The 23,718-nt window shown below is 41.7% G+C and overlaps 1 protein-coding gene across 2 annotated transcripts in view; it reads left to right on the top strand.

Annotated features, from left to right (window-relative positions):
* The window catches only part of WWC2 (WW and C2 domain containing 2), a 203,810-nt gene that overhangs the window by 115,023 nt on the left and 65,069 nt on the right, over positions 1–23,718 (top strand). For both annotated transcript variants that reach the window (XM_059156229.1, XM_059156230.1), the window contains exons 5-9: positions 10,476–10,555; positions 15,218–15,347; positions 18,027–18,173; positions 19,217–19,290; positions 22,704–22,946. In XM_059156229.1, the coding sequence (XP_059012212.1) occupies positions 10,476–10,555; positions 15,218–15,347; positions 18,027–18,173; positions 19,217–19,290; positions 22,704–22,946 (674 nt within the window). The remainder of the gene's footprint in view (positions 1–10,475; positions 10,556–15,217; positions 15,348–18,026; positions 18,174–19,216; positions 19,291–22,703; positions 22,947–23,718) is intronic.

Genomic DNA, 23,718 nt, shown 5'->3' with positions numbered 1-23,718 from the left:
GATTGATAAAATATTTTTATCAATCTGGGAGATATTTTGCTTAAAATGCAGGCTGTTGGAATCACATAAATGTCTTCCTAGCTGCTATAGGAATCATTTCCCAACAACAGACAATTAAAGAAATTGACAAAATCTATAAAAACAACTGCTTCCACACATTGGATAATAGGCAGTTGAACACTGTAATCCCTTACCAAAGGAAAACAGAAGCAGTGAGCCCTGAGATCACACTATCTCCAGTGTAGGAAGAAGGATTCAAATGTAGTCTACTGAAACTGAAGAGTCAGAAGAGTAAAATTCAGTAAAGCAGAAGTATCTGGAATTTGTGGCAATCCTGGAGAGGAGACAGCTACAGAGAGAGAAGGAGTAAGAGAAAGTTGTGGCGATTTCTCATGCAATCTCCTCAGATCTTCAGCTGAGTAATCATGGTATAAAATACGACAAGGATGGGGAAAGAAAGCGGTAGAACAAGCAATTCTCAGAGCTCGTAGGACTAGGAATAGTTTCCATTTACAAACCAGAATGGAGAGACCTTCTAGTTTTGGGGCAATAGAAGACCTCATTAGTGGGACCATGTTAGTCTAAGGCTTTATAAAGGCTGCTCTGGAACTGCTGCAACAAAAAATTACAAGCAAACCTTGAATGGATCACATTTATTTAAAAATAATTTAACTGTGTGCTAGAAGTAAGTCCAGGAGAGGCAGAAGGAAGGGATCCCCAGCGGACATGAGGAAGCTTTCAGGGGAATGTGGATATATTCCTTATCTTGATGTTCATGGTTTTGTGGTTATATACATATATCAACCCTTACCAAGTGTATAGTTTAAGCATACTTACTTTATTATATGCCAGTTGTAAACCAATAAAGCTGTTAAAAATTGCCAAGGATTCAAAGAAGCAAGAAAGTATGAGGTGTAACAAAAACAAGAAGTTACAACTCTTATTTAATTAACAGGCAAACATATTAAAAAGTATTACACACATGCTCAGTAATATAGAAGAAAACATGAGGAGAGAAAACAAAGATACAAAAAAGATCAAAATTGAAGTTTTATGGATTAAATATATAATATAAAAAATGAAAAATACACTGTTGAGAACAACCTAAATGCTGAGTAAAAAGATCAGTGAATTTGAAGACATAGGAATAGAAACTGTCCAAAATGAATTACGTAGATGAAAAAAGCCTGAAAAAATTTAACAGCACATCATTGTCCTCTAGCACAGTATTAAATGATCTAACGTATATGTTAGAGTCCCCACAAAAGAGCAAGGTGAGGAAATCACAAAAAAAATTTCTTTGAAGAAAAAGTATTTAAAGAAATTAAAACTATAAATCCATAAGAACAGGAAGGTACTCCAAAGCAGAAGAAAACAGAGATCACACAGATATATCATAATTAAATTGCTGAAAATCAGTGATTAAAGGAAATCTTAAAAGCAGCCATATAAATTAGACAGTTGCAGTGGAACAAAGATAATAATTACAACAGACTTCTCAGAAGCTATGCAACTTGCAAGGCAGTGGAGTGATATGTTAAGAGTACCCAACAACAACAACAACAATGGCAACTAAATTGTTTATGCCTAGTGAAAATATCTTTCAAAACTAGGCAAAAACAACCCACTTCAGAAATGGCTAAGGGACTTTAATAGACATTTCTCCAAAGAAGATGTGCAGCTGTCCCATAAGCATATGAAGAGATGACAGATATCACTGGTCAGTAGGGAAATGCACAATGGGATTGTGCAATGAAAGCCACAATGGGATATTATCTCACACCCATTAGGAAGTTTTTGTTTTTGTTTTTATCTCATGCATTGCTGGTGGGGATAGAAAATATGGTACAACCACTGTGGAAAATCTCTGCCATAGATTTTTCTTTTCAGTTTTGGGGAAAATTATTAAAAACATGAAAATCATTCTATATCATGAGCCATAAAAAATAAGGGCACAAGGGATGTTTGGCCCCCAAGCTGACATCTTTTGATCTCTGCCCTGAGAAACCACTGAGAAAATATAGAGATATTAGAGGTATTACTAAATAATGGGAATAAAATAGAATCATTAAAAAATGGAATAAAAATACAAAGGGCAGGAATAGAGGGAGAAAGGAAAAAAGCATATATGTGACAATTAGAAAACAAATATAAAGATAGTGAATTTAAACCCAACTATACCAATAATTACACTAAATGTAAATGGTGTACATGCTCCAGTAAAAAGGTGGAAATTCTCATAATGGTTGAAATAAGACTCAGCTTTATGATGGCTGCAGAAGAGCTATTTAAAATGTGAAGCCCTGTCCGGACAGGTTAAAAATGAAAGAAATGAAAAATATCTATCATGAAAATACAAATGCAAAGAAAGTTGCAGTTTCCATATTAATATCAACGTAAAGTTTAGAACAAGGCAATTTTTGCCAGTGTTTTATACCAGTAAATAAGTCAGTTCATCAAAGGACATAAAGACAGAGGATCATAGGGAAGAGAGGAAAAAAATGAAATGACAAAACCAGAGAGGGAGACAAACCGTAATAGATTCTTAATCTCAGGAAACAAAGTGAGGGTTGCTGGAGGGAAGGAGGATGGGGGGGATGGGGTGGCTCGGTGATGGACTTTGGGGAGGTTATGTGTTGTGGTGAGCTCTGCGTGTTGTTGTAAGACTGATGAATCACAGACTTGGACCCCTGAAACAAATAATACATTATATGTTAATAGAAAATAGAATTAAATCTTTTTAAAGAAGGGCATAAAGATGTATGTACGTAACCCTAAAGATGTACACACATAAAAACAGAACTTCAGATACCTGAAGTAAAGACCAATGAAACTGAAGGGAGAATGACAAAAGCACAATTATAGTTGGATGTATCAATATTCCTTTCTCAGTAATTAATGGAATATATAGACAGAAAATCAGCACAATAGTTGAAGTTTTGAATAATACTATCAACCAACCTGATCTAATTAACATTTGTAGAACATGTCATCTAAAAGGAGCAAAACAATGTTGTTTTCAAGTGTAGGCATATTCACCAAGGAGCACTTACTTGAAGTTTATATGTATATATTTTTTGAAGTTTATATATATATAATTTTATTTATTTGAGAGACAGAAAATGAGAGAGAGAGACAGTGTGAGGAGGGGGAGGGTCAGAGGGAGAAGCAAACTCCTTGCTGAGCAGGGAGCCCGATGTGGGACTCAATCTTGGGACTCCAGGATCATGACCTGAGCTGAAGGTTGCTTAACCAACTGAGCCACCCAGGTGTCCCTATTAGCATATTTCTTAATAATTCATTGGTCAAAGAAGAAAGCAAAGAATTGTTTTTTAATATTTTGAACTAAATGAAAGTGGAAATACATAAAAATTTATGGGATGTAGCTAAAACAGTGCTCAGAGGGAGGTCATTGGAAGAAGGAACTCTCACACATTACTGCAGAATGCAAAGTAGTACAACCACTTCGGAAAATAGCTTGGCGGTTTCCTATAAAGTTAAATATACACTTAAACTGTTACCAGCAATCCCATTTATAGGTATGTGCCCGAAGAAATGAAAACATATATGTACCCACACACAGACTTGAGTGTAGATACTCACAGAATCTTTATTCTTACTAACCCAAGCCTGGGAATCACCTAAATGTCTATCAGTGAATTAATGGATAAACAAATTGTGGTTTATCCCCAAAATGCAGTTTATGGTTTACCCATGAAAACAAGCTACTGATACTCACAAAAAGGACGAATTTCAAAAGCAATATGATAAGGAAAAGAAGCTAGCCTTGAAAGTCTACTGATTGCATATCTCCATTTACAGTTGACCCTTGAGCACTATGGGCTTGAACTACCTGTTCACTTATACATTGTTTTTTGTTTTTTGTTTTTAATTAATACACTATGGTACTGTAAAAATACTTTATCTTCCTTATGATTATCTAAGTAATGCTTTCTTTTCTCTAGCTTACTTTACTGTAAAAATACAGTACAATACCTGTACAAAACATATGCTGATTGTTATGTTGTTGTAAGGCTTTTGGTCAACAGTAGGCTATTTTCGGGGGGAGTCAGAAGTTAGAAATGCAGATTTTCAGCTGTCCAGGGGGTCAGTTCCCCTAACCCTTGCATTAACACATTGCATTGATGTGAATGTCCTGATATCAGAGAAGTTCTGGGATCTTCACTGGAGGGACAAGAGTTGAGAATGTTGATTGTGGCAATGGAGTGAATACAGAACACGTGAGCCCTGTAGACCACTGTAAAGACCAGGGATGTTAATCTGAAAGAGGCAGCCACTTGACCAAGTTCCAATGATTTATATGTGTATTCTGCTAGTTTAATTGGTATACAATGATACCAGGGGTTTCAGTTTTATCTTTGTTAGGAGGTGATTTATTTTATGTGTGTATGTGTATACATACGTGATGGTCTACCTTTTCTATTTCCACTTGCTGATTTATTTATGTACTTTTTATTCAGCAGTTTTATTGAGAAATAATTCACATACCATACAGTTTACCTGTATTTATACAGTTGTATGCCCATGGTCACAATCTAATTTTAGAAAGTTTTTGTCTCCTGCAAAAGGAACTCTGTGCTCATTAGCAGTTCCTACTCGTTCCCTACACGTCTTTCTACCCGCAAGCCCCAAGCAACAACTGATTTATTTTCTGTCTCTAGATTTGCCCATTCTGGGCATTTCGTATCAATGGAATCCTATAATATGTGGTCTTTGTGATTGGCTTTTTATACTTAGCCCAGTGTTTTTAAGGTTCATTCATGTGGTAGCAGGTGTCAGCACTTGATTCCTTTTTATTGCGGAATAATGTTCCCTCGTACAGACCTACCACATTTTCATCTCTTCACTATTAGTTGGTGTTTATTTAGATGGTTTCCACTTTTTGGCTACTATGGAGTATGTGAACATTCCTGCACAAGAGTTTATGTGGGCATATGTTTTCAGTTTTCTTGGGTAAGTGGAATTGTTGGGTCATAAGGCAATTTACTGGCTTATTTTAGTTACTTTTGGGCATCTAGCATAGGATTGTCTGTATTTTTATTTATTATGTGTATCTCCAGGAAGTATATTTCATAAATATTTCTTACAATTTTTTTCCAGTGTTTGCTTTCTTCTTTTGCTTTGTTTTCTTCTTATTGTTGTTAAAGTTTGGGTTTAAAAAATATATATATGTATGTATACACACACACACACACACACACGTTGTATTCAGTCATCTTGTTTCTGATGACAGAATCCATTTATTAGCTGTAATAAATTGTTCCAACGGCATGTGGGGTTCTGTTTTCCTCTGTTCTTTAGTAAAGTTCAAGGTTGTTTTATTATTGATCCTTTATCTATCTGGAGCTGATTTCTCATTTTCTTTAAAGGTGACCGTTGAGATGCGATGAGATGTGATGAGGATTTTTAGGGAGGTGGAAGTGGTAGTGAGGAGAAGGATTCCTAGAAGAAGCAAGTTGACAGTTGCCCTTTGTTGGCTTGCCTAGGACGACAGTATCGGCAAGACAGTAGAGAAAGTGGTGACAAGGGAAGGTAGTCATTAGTAAAATGCCATTTTGCTCATTATAGCTCTAATGTTGCAGGGTTCACTTTTGGGGCAAACTTCTGAAACCTGCCTGTCTTGTGATCCTTCCAAGCTCCACAGATACCTGGAATTTACTTTTCTCTTATTGTCATCTTCTTCCTCCTCCTCTTAAAATAAAACTTACTACACTGGGATTGTCGGAAATGGGAAGAAGGTCCGTGATTCCCAGTCATAGTCATCACATTTAATCACAGCATCTTCCTGGTTTTCAGAAATAACTTTAAAATCAATTTAAAATGTCAGTTGCCTTGGTGTAGTCAGAATAGAAGGCGGGAAATGTGCAAAAGCCATGGGTCTCTTGCCTCCAATTTGATACTCTGGGTTGTGAGATTTGATTCCTTGGAAGTAAGTCTATAATTAGATGGTTGGCTGTGGCAGAACGTTGAGTATGTAGGAGACAAAAAGCATAAATTCTAGGGTTTGTGGGGCTATTCATGTGTTCAACTTGGTTGGGCTGTAAGAATAACGAAGTTTCTAAGATAAAATAAGGGCCTTAGATTTTATTTGGGTCATTTTCCAAAATTCTAGTTTATCTCTGATCTTATATGTTTGTACTATCATGCCATTAATAACTACAACTTTTATGATTATAGTTTTCAAAACCTTGTCTTGGGTTCTGGATTGTTAACAGTGTAAGCGACAGCACAGTATTTACTTATTCTTTTTTGGTTTGAGATTCCTCACCTATAAAATAAGAATTAAAACTATTTATAGAGTAGCTATGAGGATTGAAAATAGGCGTTTATATTTAGCACAATGCCGGGAATACATAAGGTCCTCAGGAATTTTAGCTGTCATTATTGCTTCCTGGTCGAGTCTACATTGTGCTAAATTTGCAAGTCAGGATTAGCTTAATCCTTTAGCTGTGATCTAAAGACGTTGGCTTTTTGTTATTTGTTTGTTTGTTTGTTTGTTTTTAAGATTTTATTTATTTATTTGACAGAGAGATCACAAGTAGGCAGAGAGGCAGGCAGGGAGAGAGGGAAGCAGGCTTCCTGCTGAGCAGAGAGCCTGATGCGGGCCTCGATCCCAGGACACTGAGATCATGACGGGAGCCAAAGACAGTGGCCTAATCCACTGAGCTACCCAGGCGCCCCATTAGAGGGTGGGATGGAGAATTAAAGAGTAGTAACAGTGATCCTCAAATAGCTAACGATGTCACATGGTCCTGGGAGAAGAAAGGTTGTTGAACTAGTTCAGACCCTACTCTTGAAACCGAATACAATTTGCAAATGCTCTTTGATTGGAAATAATACCCATTTTCACTTGTCATTATAATGGAAATCAGACTTTTTCAGAGTTAGCATCATAAAATGCAATCACTGATACTTGGAGGTAAGGTTTATGCAGGTAATCCACTATGAAGACTCCCCAAGAAGGAAGCAGTTGCTTACAGTAGCTTACAGCCAACGTTAGGTAGAATAAATAATGTGGAATGAAAGCAAGCACAGATTAGCTTCCGAACATCTTTGTCACTCAATGCACAATAAAATCTTCCTCCCATCACTTAACCAGACAAGAGCCTGAAAGTTCAAAAGTTAATTTTAGATTTTAAATGATAACTTTCGAAAAAAATTTAAATTGATGTGTCATTGTAGTCCAAATGATTTTTTAAGTAGAATGCTCTTTTATGTCCATGAGACACGCTCATTGTTTTAATTTAATTGTTCTAAGTGGGCTCAGTATCGCCATTGTTTCTATCAACTGTGTTTTCAGAGGTAAAGACAGGCTTCAGGCCAGCTGTTTGAGTTGCTATTGATTTTTGGATTAAATGTGGTTGTTGTTTTAAAATAAAAATGTTACAGTCTTTGGTAAACAGCTCTTTAGAGGTGCTGTCAGAAGTAGAAGTGCGTGTGGAATGAGCTATTGATTACTGATGGCTCTTTTGACGTGATAATAATCGAATCCTACAGCTGAAATGTCTTTTTGATCCACTGCAAACGAGCTCACTGTTCTTCGTGAATGTTAAAGCACTTTCACAATCCAGCTCGGATGCTCCTCCTCCGTGAGGCCAGCCAGAAGTGTTCCCGTTAGCCTGTGGATTCCAGTAGCATTGTTTATACCTGTCTTTGTAGTTATAAAGAGGGCCTTGCAACATCATGATTTGTGTTTACTTTTCCCTCATCAAATATAAGTGCCTTAGGGCACAAACTTTTAACATTCAGTTAAACTCAACAGATGATTCATCAACAGATAAATGATTGAATATCCATACTCCCCAAGTATTGTGCCTTAGGTGTGCGAACATGAGTACTACATGACTCTTGTCCTTGTCACTTTATTCTACGTGGTGCCTACTCCCCCTCTTGACTTTTTGCTGTCCTTTTCCAGGATGTCCTGTTTTCCCTCCGATTTCTCTTGCCACCGCTTTGCGGTGCGTTTTGTCCCTTCCTCTAGTAGATTTCTGAATGATGAGGATATCCGGGGCGTGTTCTGGACTCTCTTCTGTTTTCAGTACACACTGTGTACATGATTTCATTGATTCTCATGCATTTAAAATATTATCTTGATGTCAGTGACTCTCAGTTTTATATCTCTGGTCCAGAAACTTCTGAACATCAAGCCTCCGTATTGCAATGGCCTTTGAAGTTTCCTGAGTATCAGAGAAGTAAATGTCTCAAAGAACACCCTTGATCTTACCCCCAGATCTGGCCCCACGCTCCTGGTGTACCTGCCTCCGCCTGGCAAGCCAAAATCCTGGCAGTGATCCTTGACACATCATCTCCCTCACCCTGCACCTTGACACAGTCACCAAGGCCTGTTGACTCTGCCTCCCAAATACATTCTTCCTCTGGCTCTACTCTCTAGACGCCGCCTGCACGCCAGCTGGCAGTGCAGGTGGAATGACCCCTTTTGGCCCCTCTGGTCCAATCACCACAGTCCTCACAGTGGCTTTTAAAAATCATAAAGAAGATCATGCTTTAAAATTTCTCCCCAGTTCTCCTTGTTCTTAAGATTTAGAAATCTGGGGCACCTGGGTGGCTCAGTCATTACGCATGATCCTGGGGTCCTGGGATCGAGCCCCATGTCGGCCTCCCTGCTCAGCAGAGCAGGAGGCCTGCTTCTCCCTCTCCCTCTCCCCTTGCTTGTGTTCCCTCCCTCATTGTCTCTCTCTCTCTCTGTCAAGTAAAAAAAATAAATAAATAAAATAAAATTATATATAAAATTAAAAAAGAAAGAAATCTTCCACATGGCTTCAAAACTCTATATAAGGCCTTCTTTTCCAGTCGCATTTCATGCTGCAATCCAGCAAATGGTAGCATACTCTAAATCCCAGAGATTTTATTTATTTATTACAGAGAAAGAGCATGAGTGGGAGGCAGCAGGAGAGGGAGAAGCAGGCTCCCCGCCGAGCAGGGAGCCCAACAAGGGGCTCCATCCCAGGACCCTGACATCATGCCTGGAGCTGAAGGCAGATGCCTAACCAACTGAGCCACTCAGGTGCCCCCAAATCCCAGAGACTTGAGTTTCCTCTTCGCATGGTTTAGGGTTTGTGGTCTGCCTTTTGAGGACCTCCTTTTACCGAGCGAAGCCCCGCTGACCCACTCTGCTTAAATACCTTCTCCACAGACAGGCTTTGTCCAGCTCCTCACACCGAATCAGGTCCTGTCCCCCCTTTTCATCCTGAAGTATCCCGAATCTTTCCTTTCTATCCCCCATGGTAATTGGTAAGATTTGTTTCGTTGGATGATTATTTGCTCAAGGTCTGGCTCCCCCCTTGTTCTGAAGGGCCCGTGAGGGCAAAGATCATGTCTACTTTATTCACACTTGAGACCCAGGACCTGACAGACACATAGAGGAAAGTCAGTAAATATTTGTGGAATGGATAGACTAAATAGGAAATAAAAGCTCAAAAGCACGTTGAAATGCTGCCCCTCAGAATGTGCTTCAAACTTAAGGCTATAATATGGAAGTAAATTGCTGACACCTACAGAAAACCTTTATTTTGTGACTAAACCAGGCTTCTGCAAGTCTTTTGACCTATCACATTTTAGCATTGTCTTCACCAAGAATGTATTTGGCAACAGGGGAAAAAAAGATACACACACACACACACACACGTATATATACATATATATGTGTGTATATATATATCTCAATAAATATCTGTCAAATAAACATATATATATATTTTTAATCAGATTGACAGATGTTTATTGATCACACAGTGCTTGTCCTTGTCCTTTTTATTCCTCATAGTGCCTGGTACTCTTCTAGAACTTTGGGGTACAGCCGGTGTGATGCAGCTCACTTTCCCATGGGGGGCAGACAGTAAACAATACACAGAAAACTTCAGTACTTTCAGAAGTACCGTGCACGACATAGAACAGTAATGGTTGGGGTGGTTAGAGAAGTCGTATTCCAAAAAGCGACCTGTGAGTGGAGACCTGAGTGCCAGGAGTCTGTTCCGGAAGGTCTGAGGGAAAGCCTTCCAGCCAAGGGAAATAGCACGTTGCAGGAGCAGAGCGGGTATTTCCTGACACATTCGAGAAACAGGGGTGGCCAACGGTCCTGGAGTGCCGCGAAGGAGGGAAGCAGGAGCACGTGCTGTTGGAGTTCCAGAAACCGGGGTTTCTGACTCCCCCCTTCCTAGCTACTTATCACAGCGTGGAGAAAGTCATGATGCCAGCTCACAGGAAGGTTGCTAACTATGATCACGAGGGTAGATATAGGTGATAATGAACATCACTGATAATTCAAACATAATTAACCTGCCTTTCACAGAATATATGTTCGGGGAAGCCAGTGGAATAAATGTTAAGCTAATGGCTGTGTCTGCGTGTTTAATAGTTTACCGTTAGACTGTCTTCTAAAACAGCGTTGCTAATTATTTACAAACATTCTTATTTACATTGATTTCTCGCCAAAGGTTAAAAAGCTGAAGAGAGAACTCTCACAAATGAAGCAAGAATTGCTGTATAAAGAACAAGGCTTTGAAACATTGCAACAGTGAGTATGAAAATACTGAAATTGAGAATAGCTCAAAGCCCCCTAACTCCTACGAAGAAAATAGAAGTGCCCATTCTACCTAAGAGATGTCTCAAAGAAACATAAAGTAAAAAGCTCTGAGCTCTACACCAAAAAACAAAAAAAATGGTCAACCAACCAACAAAAACCTTGGAAAAATCTATATACTTTGAAAAGGTCTAACGTTTTATGCATCATCAAGAGTCAAAGAAAGCAGTGAGAAGCCTCACGTTGTGTGTGGGCGCCCACCGGCCGCCTCTCAGGTTGAGGTCAGCACCGCCATGTTGGGCTCTCGCAGCTGGACAGCTTGAGCCTCTGCTGCCTGGAGCCTGGGTGGGAGGCATGTCTCTGCCTCTTTGTCAGCCCCAGGCACCCCCTAACCGGGGCTGATCTCAGGGAGCAAATCAAGCTCGAGTGGGTTCCTTGCTTGCCGCATTCCTTCTCTCCTTTCCAGTTTTGTAGTCATGTCTGATGAGCCACGGCCTGACTCTACACTGGGCCAGGCTACGGAAGATACAGACAGGCAGAGGGTAGTGGATTCTGGAATCTTCTGCCCTCTTCCCAGCCCCTGGAAGCCCCTATTCTCCCAGCTGACAAGGGGCTGCCCCGTTAAACCCTGACAAACTCCCCGGGCTTTCCAACGCTCACGCCCCCCACCCCAGGGTCTCTGATGTGAGGCAAGAAGCTGATGGTTTTCCCAGCCGCATGACCACAGAGAGGATGGAAGGCATTATCCCTCAAAAGGCATTCAGCTGGGGTTTTGTTGCTGTTTTTACTTCCCTCCTCTGTGCCAGCTGTGGGCCAGTGTTTATAGAGCATTCCTGATGGCCTGTGCGTCCCCCCGCCCCGCGGCAATCCAAGGCAACAGGGCATTATCCCTTTTCAAGACCCCGTGTTTGTTGGCCAGGCAGACATAAGCTGGTTGTTCTGTGTGTTTGCACGACGGGTTACAGCTCCGAACACCAGTCCTGACTCTTGACCAGCGTCACATGGCTGATTTCAGACAAGGGTCTTATGGCTCCTCTTCTTTTTTGCCGCTCACCTCATGTAATCATCAGTATTTTATTCTTTCAGATGCTCCTGTCCTAGTGCTTCTCAGACCTGACTGCATATTAGAATCATCTGAGGAGCTTTTTAAAAAAATACCTATTTCTGGTCTCCGTCTAGGTATATACTTTGAGCGATCTGTAGGTCGTTCTCGGGGATGGCTGTGTTCTAAGAACCTCAGCCAGCTTCAGAGCTCCCCTGAAGAACTGAGCAGACCTAGAATGACATCAGTGTGATACTTGGTAATTGCGTGTCACATAAAGGAGGGCTTTGTGGTGGGAATGGAGAGAGAGAGCGAACTCTGAAGAGCCCTATGAAATGTTTAGCTTTATGGTAAACATTTTTAAGGCACATGAAGTTGTAACTCATGTCACCACCCGGGATTAAAGGTTAGCCAAACTTGCTGTTTTGTTATATTGATATAACAATGCTGTATTGTTTTAAAGCAGTTTGCTTGCAAGCCATTTTTATAGGAATCCAAGGCATGTTTAAGAATCTGTCAATAACATTCCACAAGAAAACAATAGACATTTGTTGTAGAAATTCAGGCATTCTCTTGCAATGATTCTAATCCCTTGAACCGAGAGCCAGAAAGATATGATATCTAACATCAGAGACCTCTCCTGTTGATCCTAACTATAGACAAAATAAAGCTGTTTTCATTCAAATGTTAACCACCATACTACGAGAACATTGACTAGTAATTGATTGAACCCAGAGACCATACTTTTCAAGAAACCACATTCCTGATACTATAAAGAGACTTTTCCTTGGGGTTTTGACAGAAAATATATTTCTGAAAGGATTTAAATAGAATACTACTGTAGGCTTTTGTAACTTTTCATTTATTCACAATGGGATGGGCTATTTTTGCCAAATCTGGAGCTATAATGTAATTTGAACTCCAGCTTTCATTTTACTAAGTACAAGAGTTTATTCTGGATAAATGAATGGAGTTTTATTCTCTGCATTATTCATTTCTGTCTGTGGTTTCGGAGTTGACTTTGGCCTAGACCGTAGCATAGCATATACGTAGACAGATATGGCCAAGACGTTTCTGCTTTGTCACCTTCGGCATTTACTCAGAAGTGGAAAATGAGAAGTGAAACACTCAGCCAGCCAAAAGTGTATACCTGGCCTGTGAAAATCTGGCTCAGGGTGGGGCACATATTCTCCAAGGAAGGCATGCAAATGGGACTCTCCTCTCTTTTGGAAGAGACTAAGATATAGAGGAAATTAATAATACTCAGTACTCAGTACTCAGAACCTCTCCCCTGAGGGGGGGGGGACCTTAAAAAATTTTTTTTAGGGAGGAATATAAAATTGTATTTCTCAAATTAAAAACAGAAAAACACAGTACTTTGTTTTAAAAATCAGCAAATAACGCTAATATTTGGTTTGACTTTATCTTCTGGTCAGGGTCAAAAAAGAGAAAATGTGGAAGATGTAGAATTGAGGAGAAAAGGAGAAACGTGGAGCTAAAGGGAAAAGCACTAGTTGGAGGAAAGCAGAGGTGCTCAGGGGAGGCCAAAGGACTCAGAGAAAGACCGGAGGGCTCCCCGGTGGGGGTGGGGCGACACTGGGGGCAGGCGCTGAGTTGACCTGACTTGTCCTTGTTTGTGGTTAGCCCCAGACGGAGCAGTGGTTAGCCAAGACATTTTAATCTAGTTTTAAAGCTCTCTGAAATGAAAATGAGCAGTCTTAAAGTAGTCCTGCCTTTGTTTTTAAGTGCTAAAGTTGATTTTTTACTTAAAGATTAGTTTTAACTCTCAGATTCCGAAGGTTTTGCACAAATAGGAAGAAATCATTTGGGCTTTAGAAATTCACCTTGACACAGTCCGAGAGTCTTGTGTTCACAGCTATTTCATGAAATCGCACAGTTTTGTTTTGTTTTGTTTTGTTTTAATTAAAATAAGACTTTTGCCTCAACTAGGTAAGTAGACATAATACTTAGGGGAGTCAACAATTTCACTGATAAATCCCTTCCCAAATAAATGGAATTAATCAATATTTGAAGTACTGCCTATGCTTTTTTAAATCAAATATTCAAAGTGTAATAGCGTAAGAGCCCTGAGCCTGAATATGTCATTTTGAGGACTGTTCACCCCTACTAACGAAGTGTTTATGCAGTTTAGGGGCAAAGGTGCCTAAATCTTCTGGTCTTGCTTTTTCACTTAGAGGAAGCATGATGAGTAGATCTCTAGGGTCCCTTTCAGCCCTAAACACTGGCTGTGCTCAGCACTGTTTAATTCACTGACTTCATTAGTTGTACTTACTTTTGTTATCAAATAACCTTATGATGAAATTCCTTTTATTTTCTTAGGCTAAGACTTTGTTTGGCAACAATAAAATACTTACTAAAATAGTACACGGGGAAATAACGTTATCTGCCAACTGTACTTGCTTGAGTAAACTTTGGAAGAGTAAGATGGCATTGTTGGTGGTGGTTTTTTGTTTTTGTTTTTGTTTTCACATCATAGAAATAAATATAAATCATTAAATGTTTTAAACCAAATGAGCTCAGAGCCAGTTCTCCATGGCATAATAGGTGCCATATTTCTGTGGATAAGACTAAGACTATGTCCAAGAATGAGAGTCGTTGGCTGTTGGGGCAGAGGCGTAGCTGTATGCTCTTCAGGGGAACCCCAAGTTGTATTCAGAATGAATCCTGGACAGCATCGGTGGTCGGAGAGAACCAAGAGAGTGAGAATGAGGACACTGTTAAACCATTAAAAAAAACAAAAACAAAAACAAAAACAAAACAAAACAAACCTAGGTAATTCAGTTGGGTCCTTCTACCGCAAAGAATTAGACTTGAAATCCCCTGACATAGGGTGCCATCCATGCAAACTGTAAGGACGTTTGGTGAGCAGATCTGGGGGATGTGAAAAATGAACTACTTGAAGAGCTTTTTATTCAACATTAGTTGTCAGATGAACACGTCTGCCTTCTGCCTTATTCCTAGATTTGAACTCGTCAACAAGGCAAACAGTTTAATCTCAACTCCTAACGGTCATAAAAGCAGAACAAGTACTTTTCATATATTTTAAAAGAAGAAACTAACCACACGATCCAAATATTGTAGGATATGCACTAGTATAAATAATAATCACTTGCACTGTGGAAAGGCCTGCCAGCCCGTAGGCGCTGTGCTTGGTTTGGCACAGACATTATGGCCTATGTAAAATTAGGCAACCAGGAGGAATCCTGTACTTCCTGTAGCTTTTCAGTTTATTGTTACTTCTGTCCTGCTAGATCTTTTCCCCAAGGCCTGAACCCTCCTCAGGGTGGAGGTCAGGCTTAAGAGGTTGGCCCATGGTGGCGTCATCCAAAACAATTGAAGACAAAATGACTGAGCCTGAAGTTGATGAGAAACGGAGAGGGCATGAGGTGGGTGGTGGGCGAGTGCTGAAGTGGTTGGAAGAGAAAGCAGGAGGAGCAATCCGCTCGAGAACATGGTCCTGGTATGTGGGAGGCAAATAGGAGAATCATGAGCCAGCTGTGACAACCCGAAAACCAGTTCCTAGACTGTTAGCTTAACTTGTACTCTGTCAACCCTCTTTGACCTTTTTCCTCTTTTCTTTTTTTGCTCAACAGAATAGATAAAAAAATGTCCGGAGGCCAGAGTGGCTATGAACTTAGTGAAGCCAAAGCCATTCTAACTGAACTGAAATCTATCAGAAAGGCTATTAGCTCAGGAGAAAAAGAAAAGCAAGATCTGATGCAGGTATGTTGCAAAACATATTTTAAGTCAGACACCTACCCTCTGGGGCCCCAGAAACTCTAGTGGAGGCAGAAGTTCTCCATCAGAGTCTGGATGGCCCTTACTTATGCTGCCTCATTCAGACAGACTTTGGCCTAGGCACTGAGGCCGCAGGTGGTGTTGGAGGTAAATTTGTGGGTTCCTGGGTTCCTATATGCTGATCCAGCCTTGTGTGCAAAAGAAACAACCACTCAGTGATCAGTATCCTGCATTTTAAATACCTATTTTCAGTAAGTAGAGTCGGGTTGGTTTTTTTTTTCCTTTTTTCTGAAGAGTGTGTCTCTTCTTCTTCTTCACCTTCCCTCCATCCCGTACTCATCACAAGGCCCGAGAATTCTTTGTATTTCAGATATTTGGAGCTCTGAGTAAGGATTTCGTCTGCGATTTAGGAAAAATGTTAGAGCCAGTGGCAATGTTCGCATTCTTAGTAGAAACGCTACTTTTAAATACTAGAGTCAACTACTTCAATGTCAGTTTTCAAAATGTTAACAGAACATAGGTACATATTCTTAAACACCTATAATTTTGCCTTTAGGAAATTTTGAAATAACTTGCAAGAAGAGATCAAATAGAAAAGATAATAGTATTAATAGCAAATCCTTCTGAGCTCTGACTGTGTGTTGGGCCATCTTCTCCCTGCCTCGCATGAAAGTAGCGCATTTAATTCTGATGGCAACCCTGGAGATGGGCTAGTATTATCCTTACCTACAGACAGGAAATTGCAATACAAAAAAAATTAAGCAACTTCAAGTCACACAGCGCAGAAGTGGTAGGACTGTGGTTTAAACCTAGGCAGCCTTGCTTCTAGAGTATGTGGTTTTAAATATATATATGAAACATAGAAAAATTTATTTGGAGGTATTTTTGTTTTGTTCCACAATAATCTTGGTGATTAAATGAGTAATTCCTAAAATGCACATCACAGGTCCTTTGGGAAAAGTTGAGAGCTTGAGCAAATTTACATTGGAACTTTATAATTCAGCAATTGGAGGTTATCTTTAACTGTTCCTATAAAGAAGAAATTTGGATTTATATACAGACCAGATTAAATTAAAAGATTAGATTCCTTTTCAATTACCTAAAGTATAAAAAACAATTAATTAGTAGGTAGGGCAATCAGCATTAGAGCTGAGAGGGACATTAAGTGGGAGCTTCTATGACTTTCGGAGCTCTTTGACCATGAACCACTGTAAGAGATATATTCTAATGACAACCCAGTCACACACCAGTGTCTTTATGTTGGGACACACAGTGCTCGCTTCGGCAGCACATATACTTTATGTTGGGACACACACACACCCACACACCATATTTCTTTTCTTTCTTTTTTTTTTTTTAAGATTTTATTTATTCATTTGACAGGGAGAGACACAACGAGAAAGGGAACACAAACAGGGGGAGAGGGAAAGGGAGAAGCAGGCTTCCCGCTGAGCAGGGAACCCAATATGGGGCTTGATCCCAAGACCCTGGAATCACGACTGGAGCCGAAGGCTCAGGTGCCCCCACACACTGTATCTCTTAATACTTATTTCTTAATACTAGCAACGTGGTCTGAATTGATTTTCTAGTCTCTTCTTTTTCATCAAAAAACATGCTAGTCCTGACCTACTAATTTGATGAGGAGCATGGTCGACACGGACAGATTAAAAAAATACTTGTCTTTTCACCGTACTGATGAAAAAATGGAAAAGAATTGCCCAGAGTCACTAAAAGATTTCTTTGTTCTTTTCTATAGTATATTATTTGATGGGACTGCTTGAGTTTTATCCCTCTCACACAGGCATTTTGCCTAAATACTCCTCTGAAAGAAAATAAAGAAGTTTAGGTAAAAAGCACCTATCAGATCTCTGAAATTTCTAATTTGGGGGGACATTTCTCATTTTTTATTATAAGAATTGTCACTGTCAGGATTAAATCCTGGCTTTTCTTAAAGTTAGTAATAATGAGTTTCTGACCATTTTTATTAGTGTTTTAAGAGGGGAATCTGGGTTGGTAGCAGCGTAGCTAAGATTTTTTTCTCCTTCTTAACACTGTCCCTTGCTCACGTCCTCTTGTTAAAGTAAGCTCAGTTTACTAAGTGTGGGTGCAACAGCAAGCTTGGATCAGCCGCCAGGACTGGGACTCCTGGCCCTTGGGTAGTGGGAGCCGATAATCCCTTGGGTTCCATCCCGATGTGCGAAAAGCATCATTCCAGGAGTCTGCTGCAGAGGAAGTTTTCTTGCTGTATCTGCAATGAGATTGCATTATAGGTAGTCCATGTTTCCATAATTCCTGCTGTATGAAATGAGAAGTGAAAACGTGTCTTTTTAAAATAGAGCTCTTTTCAATGAAATTTTAAAAACAAGAAATGCATGTATCGTGTATAAAGATGCCATTACGCACAGCAGGAGTAATTCCCGGGCTGTCTTGGGGAAGGTAAGATAACCTGTTTATGATTATCTCAGATACTTCCAGAGTCACACATGGATTTGTGCAAAATGATAGTCTCATCTTATTTATTCAGTAATCTAAAGTGATAAGTACCTGTTAAAATAAAGTCGTTTTTTTCTATTGAGATTGCGTCTCTTGATTTGAGTTGACCCGCTGGCAAGGTTCTGCGTCTAAGTGTTAAGCTCTAGGTCGGACTTTGTGTTTCCTGAACAGAGTCTGGCTAAGCTGCAGGAGCGGTTCCACTTGGATCAGAGCATTGGCACGTCCGAGCCAGACCTGAGATCCAGTCCTGTGAACTCGAATTTATCTCTCTCCAGACAGACCCTTGACGCCGGGTCACAGACAAGCATTTCTGGAGACGTAAGTTATCCGTGGGGAAGGGTTGGCCCTAGCACTGTCTTTGACGAGCCCGAATTACAGGATGGATGGCAAGTGGGACAGGAGCTAGCGAAGTAGTTTGCCTCACAGCTGTGTGGAGTCACCATTTCTGCCTCCTAGATTGCTTTTAAAAACCCGGAGTCTTACCTTTTCTGTCTGGGTGCCAAGCGTATCAGGATCTGTCCATGTGAACGACTTGGTTCAAATTTTCTCAGACTGTATTTATACGGAGATGTTGTTGAAAGGGTAGAGATGCATGAGAATTTAAGTTTTTCCTATTACATTTAAGGTCTTCAAAATTTAGATCTTTTCAATTAAACATTGAGGCTAATGAGAAACAAAAAAATACGCCTTAAAAAATATTTTTTGTAGATCAAAGGTTATTTATATTAAAACTTTAAATTGAGGTTTATGCTCAGGATTTGAAGATCCTTGCCGTGGCTTGACTCCTGTTAACTGCTTTTGCATTCTCTTTTTGGAATGCTATTCATTGGATACTTACTTTTCTAGTTCATTCACTGCTATTTTTGTGTTCTCTCTTACTTCCTTGAGTTCTCTGCTATGAAAATGAACCAGATAGAGATCAACAATAAGACTTACCTGCTTGAAAAATGAGTTTTTGAAGTTATGTAGGTTATGGTTTTTGCATTTAGAAGCTAGATGATGGAATTTGAGCTCAAGGAGGCAAGGAAATTAGTTTCAGTTCATAAATTTTATTGACCTGTACACCCTTCGTAAACTCTGAGATACCAGAAACATTGACATAATACTTTTTATCTTGAATTGAATGTGTGGAGAAAATGATGTTCAAAGGGTCTTTGAAAAACAGACAAGCTTGAATTAAAAAGAAATGTTTTGCCCCTACTGAGACTAGAAAGTAAGTGCCTTTTAAAACTGGTGTTCCCAATTTCAAGACCATCTTCTTTAGTTTTCCAATTACTTGTGCCTCCTAGAAACAAAAGCAGTTTACCTTCATTCATTAGCAGAGTTAATTGACTTTTTTTTCTCTTTTCTTTATTTACCAGATCGGAGTGAGAAGTAGATCAAATTTAGCTGAAAAGGTCAGGCTGAGCCTACAGTATGAAGAAGCCAAAAGAAGGTAACAAAAGGGGAGCTCTTCCGCGTTCAGTGTTTTCTTTCCCAGAATTAATCTTTATTCCTATAGTGACATCTGCTGGGTGTTCCCCAATGCCCTCTTACCAAGGTTTCTCTTGAGGGTTTTTAGATGTAAGGGTTGCAGACCACCCTCTCTGCTCGCTCTTTCCCCCCCACGGCTGAAGGACAGGGAGAATTAGTGAGAAGCGTGCGCATGACATTGCCCCTTCTCTTCTGGAAGAAAGAAGCTTAGAGCGTGTCCAGTACTTACTCCCAAGTAGAAGTGGGAAGATCAGTTTCTCAGGTAGAATGGTGGCACAGTGGCTTGGGTAGAGGACTTGACAGTGGCCGAGAACCTCTAGGTAAATAGCTGTAATTCCTTTGCTTTGAGGGAAGAGTTCCCGCCAACGTTCTGGAAGATGCTGAGATATCTGTTCTGGCAACTGACTTTCAGGGCAAAGGGGAAGAGATTCCTGTTTCCCTCGTTTATCCTCTAGACCCTGGGAACCCTGTGCTTTCTTCTCCTCACCTTGTAACTCTGCTTGGGGAAGGCTCAGGAGACTTCTCCCTCCTCATCCAGCAGACACGCTCAACTTGTTTTCATAATACGGACGCCTTGCTCATTTTGAGGGAGACGGTCATGCTATTCTATTTGATTTCGTTATTTTCCTTTTTAGAGTTTAAAAATGCTTTGATTTATTATTTAGGAAGGAAAAAATGATTTATTATTTAGGGGAAAAAATTGTACTACCACCCTGTAGGCGACCGAGAAGGTTACCATGTTCCTCCTTGAGAACATGGAAGGCTCAGCTGAGAACCTGCTAGAAGGTCACAGTTTGCTATCACAGGACCATCAGATAGATAATGAAGTATTATCCATTGTCATTGGTGATGCGGATTATTTAAAAGTAATTAGCTGAAGTTCTTGGAGGTTATCTGGCTTTAACAAAACAATTATTTGATTTGTCTAAATACGATATTTGCCTCTTTGTAACCTCTCTTACTAATATTACTTGGTTCTTTGATGACTGAAAAAAAGAACAAAACCCGTAAGCTTTGTTCTACAGATTACTAACCACGTGTGCTTGAGCAAGTCACTTGGATTCTCTGAACAGCATTGCACTCAGCTAATTTCAATGCCTGTAAGTTTTCCTAGGTAGATTATCCAAGAATTGTGTATACTTTATTGGCTGCTTCTCAGAGCCCTAGGTAATGCCTTGCCCACCACCAAGAATTGAGGACTCCTTGTGGTTTTGTGGCCCCGTGATGTGGAAACCTCTGGTGGGTACTGTTTGTGGCCCTCTGTGAGTATACCAACCCAGCAGCAGCCACAGCTCCTGGGTTCTGCTGTAAACAAAGCCCAGCATCTCTGCCTGGCATTTTGAAGGAGAATGGCCGGAACTCAATTAATTTTGGAGAACCAGGCCTCGTGCCCCTGGGTTCTTTGTTCTTTGGGGCTCAACTTGACCTCCCTTGGACCAGCTGGGACCAGCTGGAGCTTTTGCGTTCGTCTGGCTGCGAACGGCTTTTTCCATCTGGAGCTTACACAGCATTTCTCTTCCTAGGTGCACCTGGAAATCTTCATCATATTTTGGTCCCCAGATCTGGTGTACCCTTTCCAAATAAAACCCAAGACCCACCTAATGCCCGATCCCACAAGTAATAGATGCCTCTCTTCCCTTCATTATGTTGTCGCTCCTGGTTCAGTTCTTAATTCAGTTGCATCAAAGCTCAAGACATGGGTTCTTTCCCATTTGGTTGCTTTGCTGCCCCGTTCTCATTTGGGGTTTTATTTAAAGTTACTAGCAATGCTGATGAGAAGGGAAACCTCAAGCGTTTATGCATATGTTGCAAATGCTTTTCTTCCTCAGTTCTAAGACACGGGCTGTGTTTCCCTGAAACTTGTTTTCTCCTCCAGCCTTCGTTTCGTGTGCTTAACGAAGCTCATAATCTCATGCTTATTTAGCATTTTGATGATTAATTTCCTAGCACTTTGAGACAGTTGTGTTTAGTTTTGTGGTTCTGGCTGAAGAATGGCTGATGTTACCTCTGCCATGAGAGCAGGCGCTGGGGTGGACATCAGAAGCACGTTGTACATGCAGTGCCAGTGAGAGAGGACGGTCTTTTCTCTTTAACTCAGACAAGAAACTATGGTGCAAGAACGTAGCTATACTTCCATCTTTGTCCTGATGACGTGATTTTGCTTACCTTTTTTCCTCCCTTCTACAACTTCTTCCATTAAAAAGGAAAATCAAATGCCCTCTTTCTGTTTTTCGTATACTGGTATGTGCTGTAACAGTATCCGCAGGGATCATTCAGCTTTTTTTTTTTCCCATGTGGGCATCTAGATTCCCTGGACCAACATCAGCTGTGTTCATGATTTGCCTTGTGAACCCTCCCGATAGTCCACACGGTGCCCCCAGAGCAAGTCGTTGATCTCGGGGATGTCAGAACGTTCTCATTCTGTCAGAAGCTAACTTGACCGCTTAGCTTGAGGCATGGTGTAATCCGAGGTCAGGCAAAACTACGAAACCAGTGATGTTCGCCTCCGCTGGAATTTCCTTCTCCACCTCCCATCCCTGTCGCCCGCGCTCCAGCACCGGCCATCACTCCACTGGGGCTGCCTTAGCTGCCCGTCCACGCTGGGGAGGGTGCACCCAGTGCCGGACGGAAGACGCCCCCGTCCGTGCAGTCACGTCTACAGGGCTGGTCAGTGAGCACTTAGTAAGCAGTGTAGACACTGATTTCACACCGCATAGCTCGCTGAAGGCGGGTTCGGGTGGAGGAGGCCGGGGAGGGCAGGGCTGCTCCCTTTTCCTTGGCCATGTGGAACCTGCTGGATTGACTTGCTTTAACACTGGTTGGCCAAGCCACTGCTGTCTCGTCTCCCCTCATCCTTCCCTGACTGCCTGATATCCCAGTTGCTGCCCATCCCACCGCGGGACTACCGTTTTACTGGGGGCCAGCGTCTTTACCCAGAGGAACAAAACATCTGTAATAGTGTCGCTTCAGACATTATTTACCTTTTTTTTCCTTTTTTTTTTTTTTTTAAACGGAAGCCCTCCAGGTGACCCTCCTGTCACCCTGCACAGGTGATCACACATCGGGGTGGCACCCGCAGCTCCCAGAGCTCCCTGGCTTTTAAGCTTCAGTGTACGTTGACCTTCACTCTTTTCTCAGATAGGCCGGTGCTTGCAGCTGTGGGAAAGGTGAGGAAAAGGCGGCCGACGAGAGCCAGTGTCGAGTGAGGCCCAGGGCCTGGAGGACGGACGGGGGTGCTCCTCTTCCCCGGCCTCCGTGGGAAGTCAGGACGGCAAGCCTCCAGCAGCCCCTCCCAACTGAGCCTGCTTTGTGTTCTCACTTTCTGGAGAGTTCTAAGCCTCCACCCCCCCCTCCCCCCCACCGCTTTATTTTTAGTACGGCCAACCTAAAAATCGAACTGTCGAAACTGGACAGCGAGACATGGCCCGGGGCGCTGGACATCGAGAAGGAGAAGCTGATGCTGATCCACGAGAAGGAGGAGCTTCTGAAGGAGCTGCAGTTCGTCACCCCGCAGAAGCGCTCCCGCGACGAGCTGGAGCGCCTGGAGGCCGAGAGGCAGCGGCTGGAGGAGGAGCTGTTGTCCGTGCGGGGTCCCCCGAGCCGGGCCCTGGCCGAGAGGTTCGTTCTGGTCCCTGGGAACAAGGATGCAGCAGACCATGTGCGCGCACCTGGGCTGGGCCTGGATGCCCGGTGCCCCGGGTCTCTGGAAACCTCCATCACATCTCTTCTCCGTGGATGGAGCCCCGACCCCAAGGGACTTTCTCTCCGTAGGGCAGTAAGGCCCCCCCACCCCTCGGTCCGGGCTGCAGTCCCAGTTCTTCTGTCGGTTAGGAACGCGAAAATGCCCGGGACAGATGTTGAACAAGTAAGGAATGTTGACATAAAACCAGGAATGCAGTCCATCACGGACCGAGTCTGATAACAATGGCTATAAACTATCGCACTCTGATAAGGAACATTATCTGGGCTGTTACAGTGGTGGCAGCTTCCTACTCGGGGGTTTATGACTCACAAGAATGCAAAAGTTTATTGCTTTTCGTTTCACAAGGGAAAGACAGCTTGCTCCCTTTGATATCTTAACAGGTCACAGAATGTTTCCTGGGATTGCGTTTGTCAGTTGAGCCCCTCCTGCAAAGCAGGTGAAAATGTAAAGGGAAACCCCTGTCGTGGTTTTCTGATCTTTCTGGGGGAAGGTGCGAAAGGATCACGAATCTGAGAAAATCCGGTTCTGTAAGCGGATCAGCTGCAGGGTCAGGCAGGGGAACGTGTGGGCGTTTGCTGCTGAGGCATGGGCGAGGGCGCCCCGGGTCCCAGCCTCACTGGCGGGTGTGGCCCCGCCCCTGTTCCAGCCACAGCCCTGAGGTCGCTCGGACCCCCGCACAGCCTTCTG

The sequence above is a fragment of the Mustela lutreola genome, chromosome 18, assembly GCF_030435805.1.
Source record: "Mustela lutreola isolate mMusLut2 chromosome 18, mMusLut2.pri, whole genome shotgun sequence".
Taxonomy (NCBI): Eukaryota; Metazoa; Chordata; class Mammalia; order Carnivora; family Mustelidae; genus Mustela; species Mustela lutreola.
Note: the sequence above shows the minus strand (reverse complement) of the source record. Positions and strands in the feature narration are given on the sequence as shown.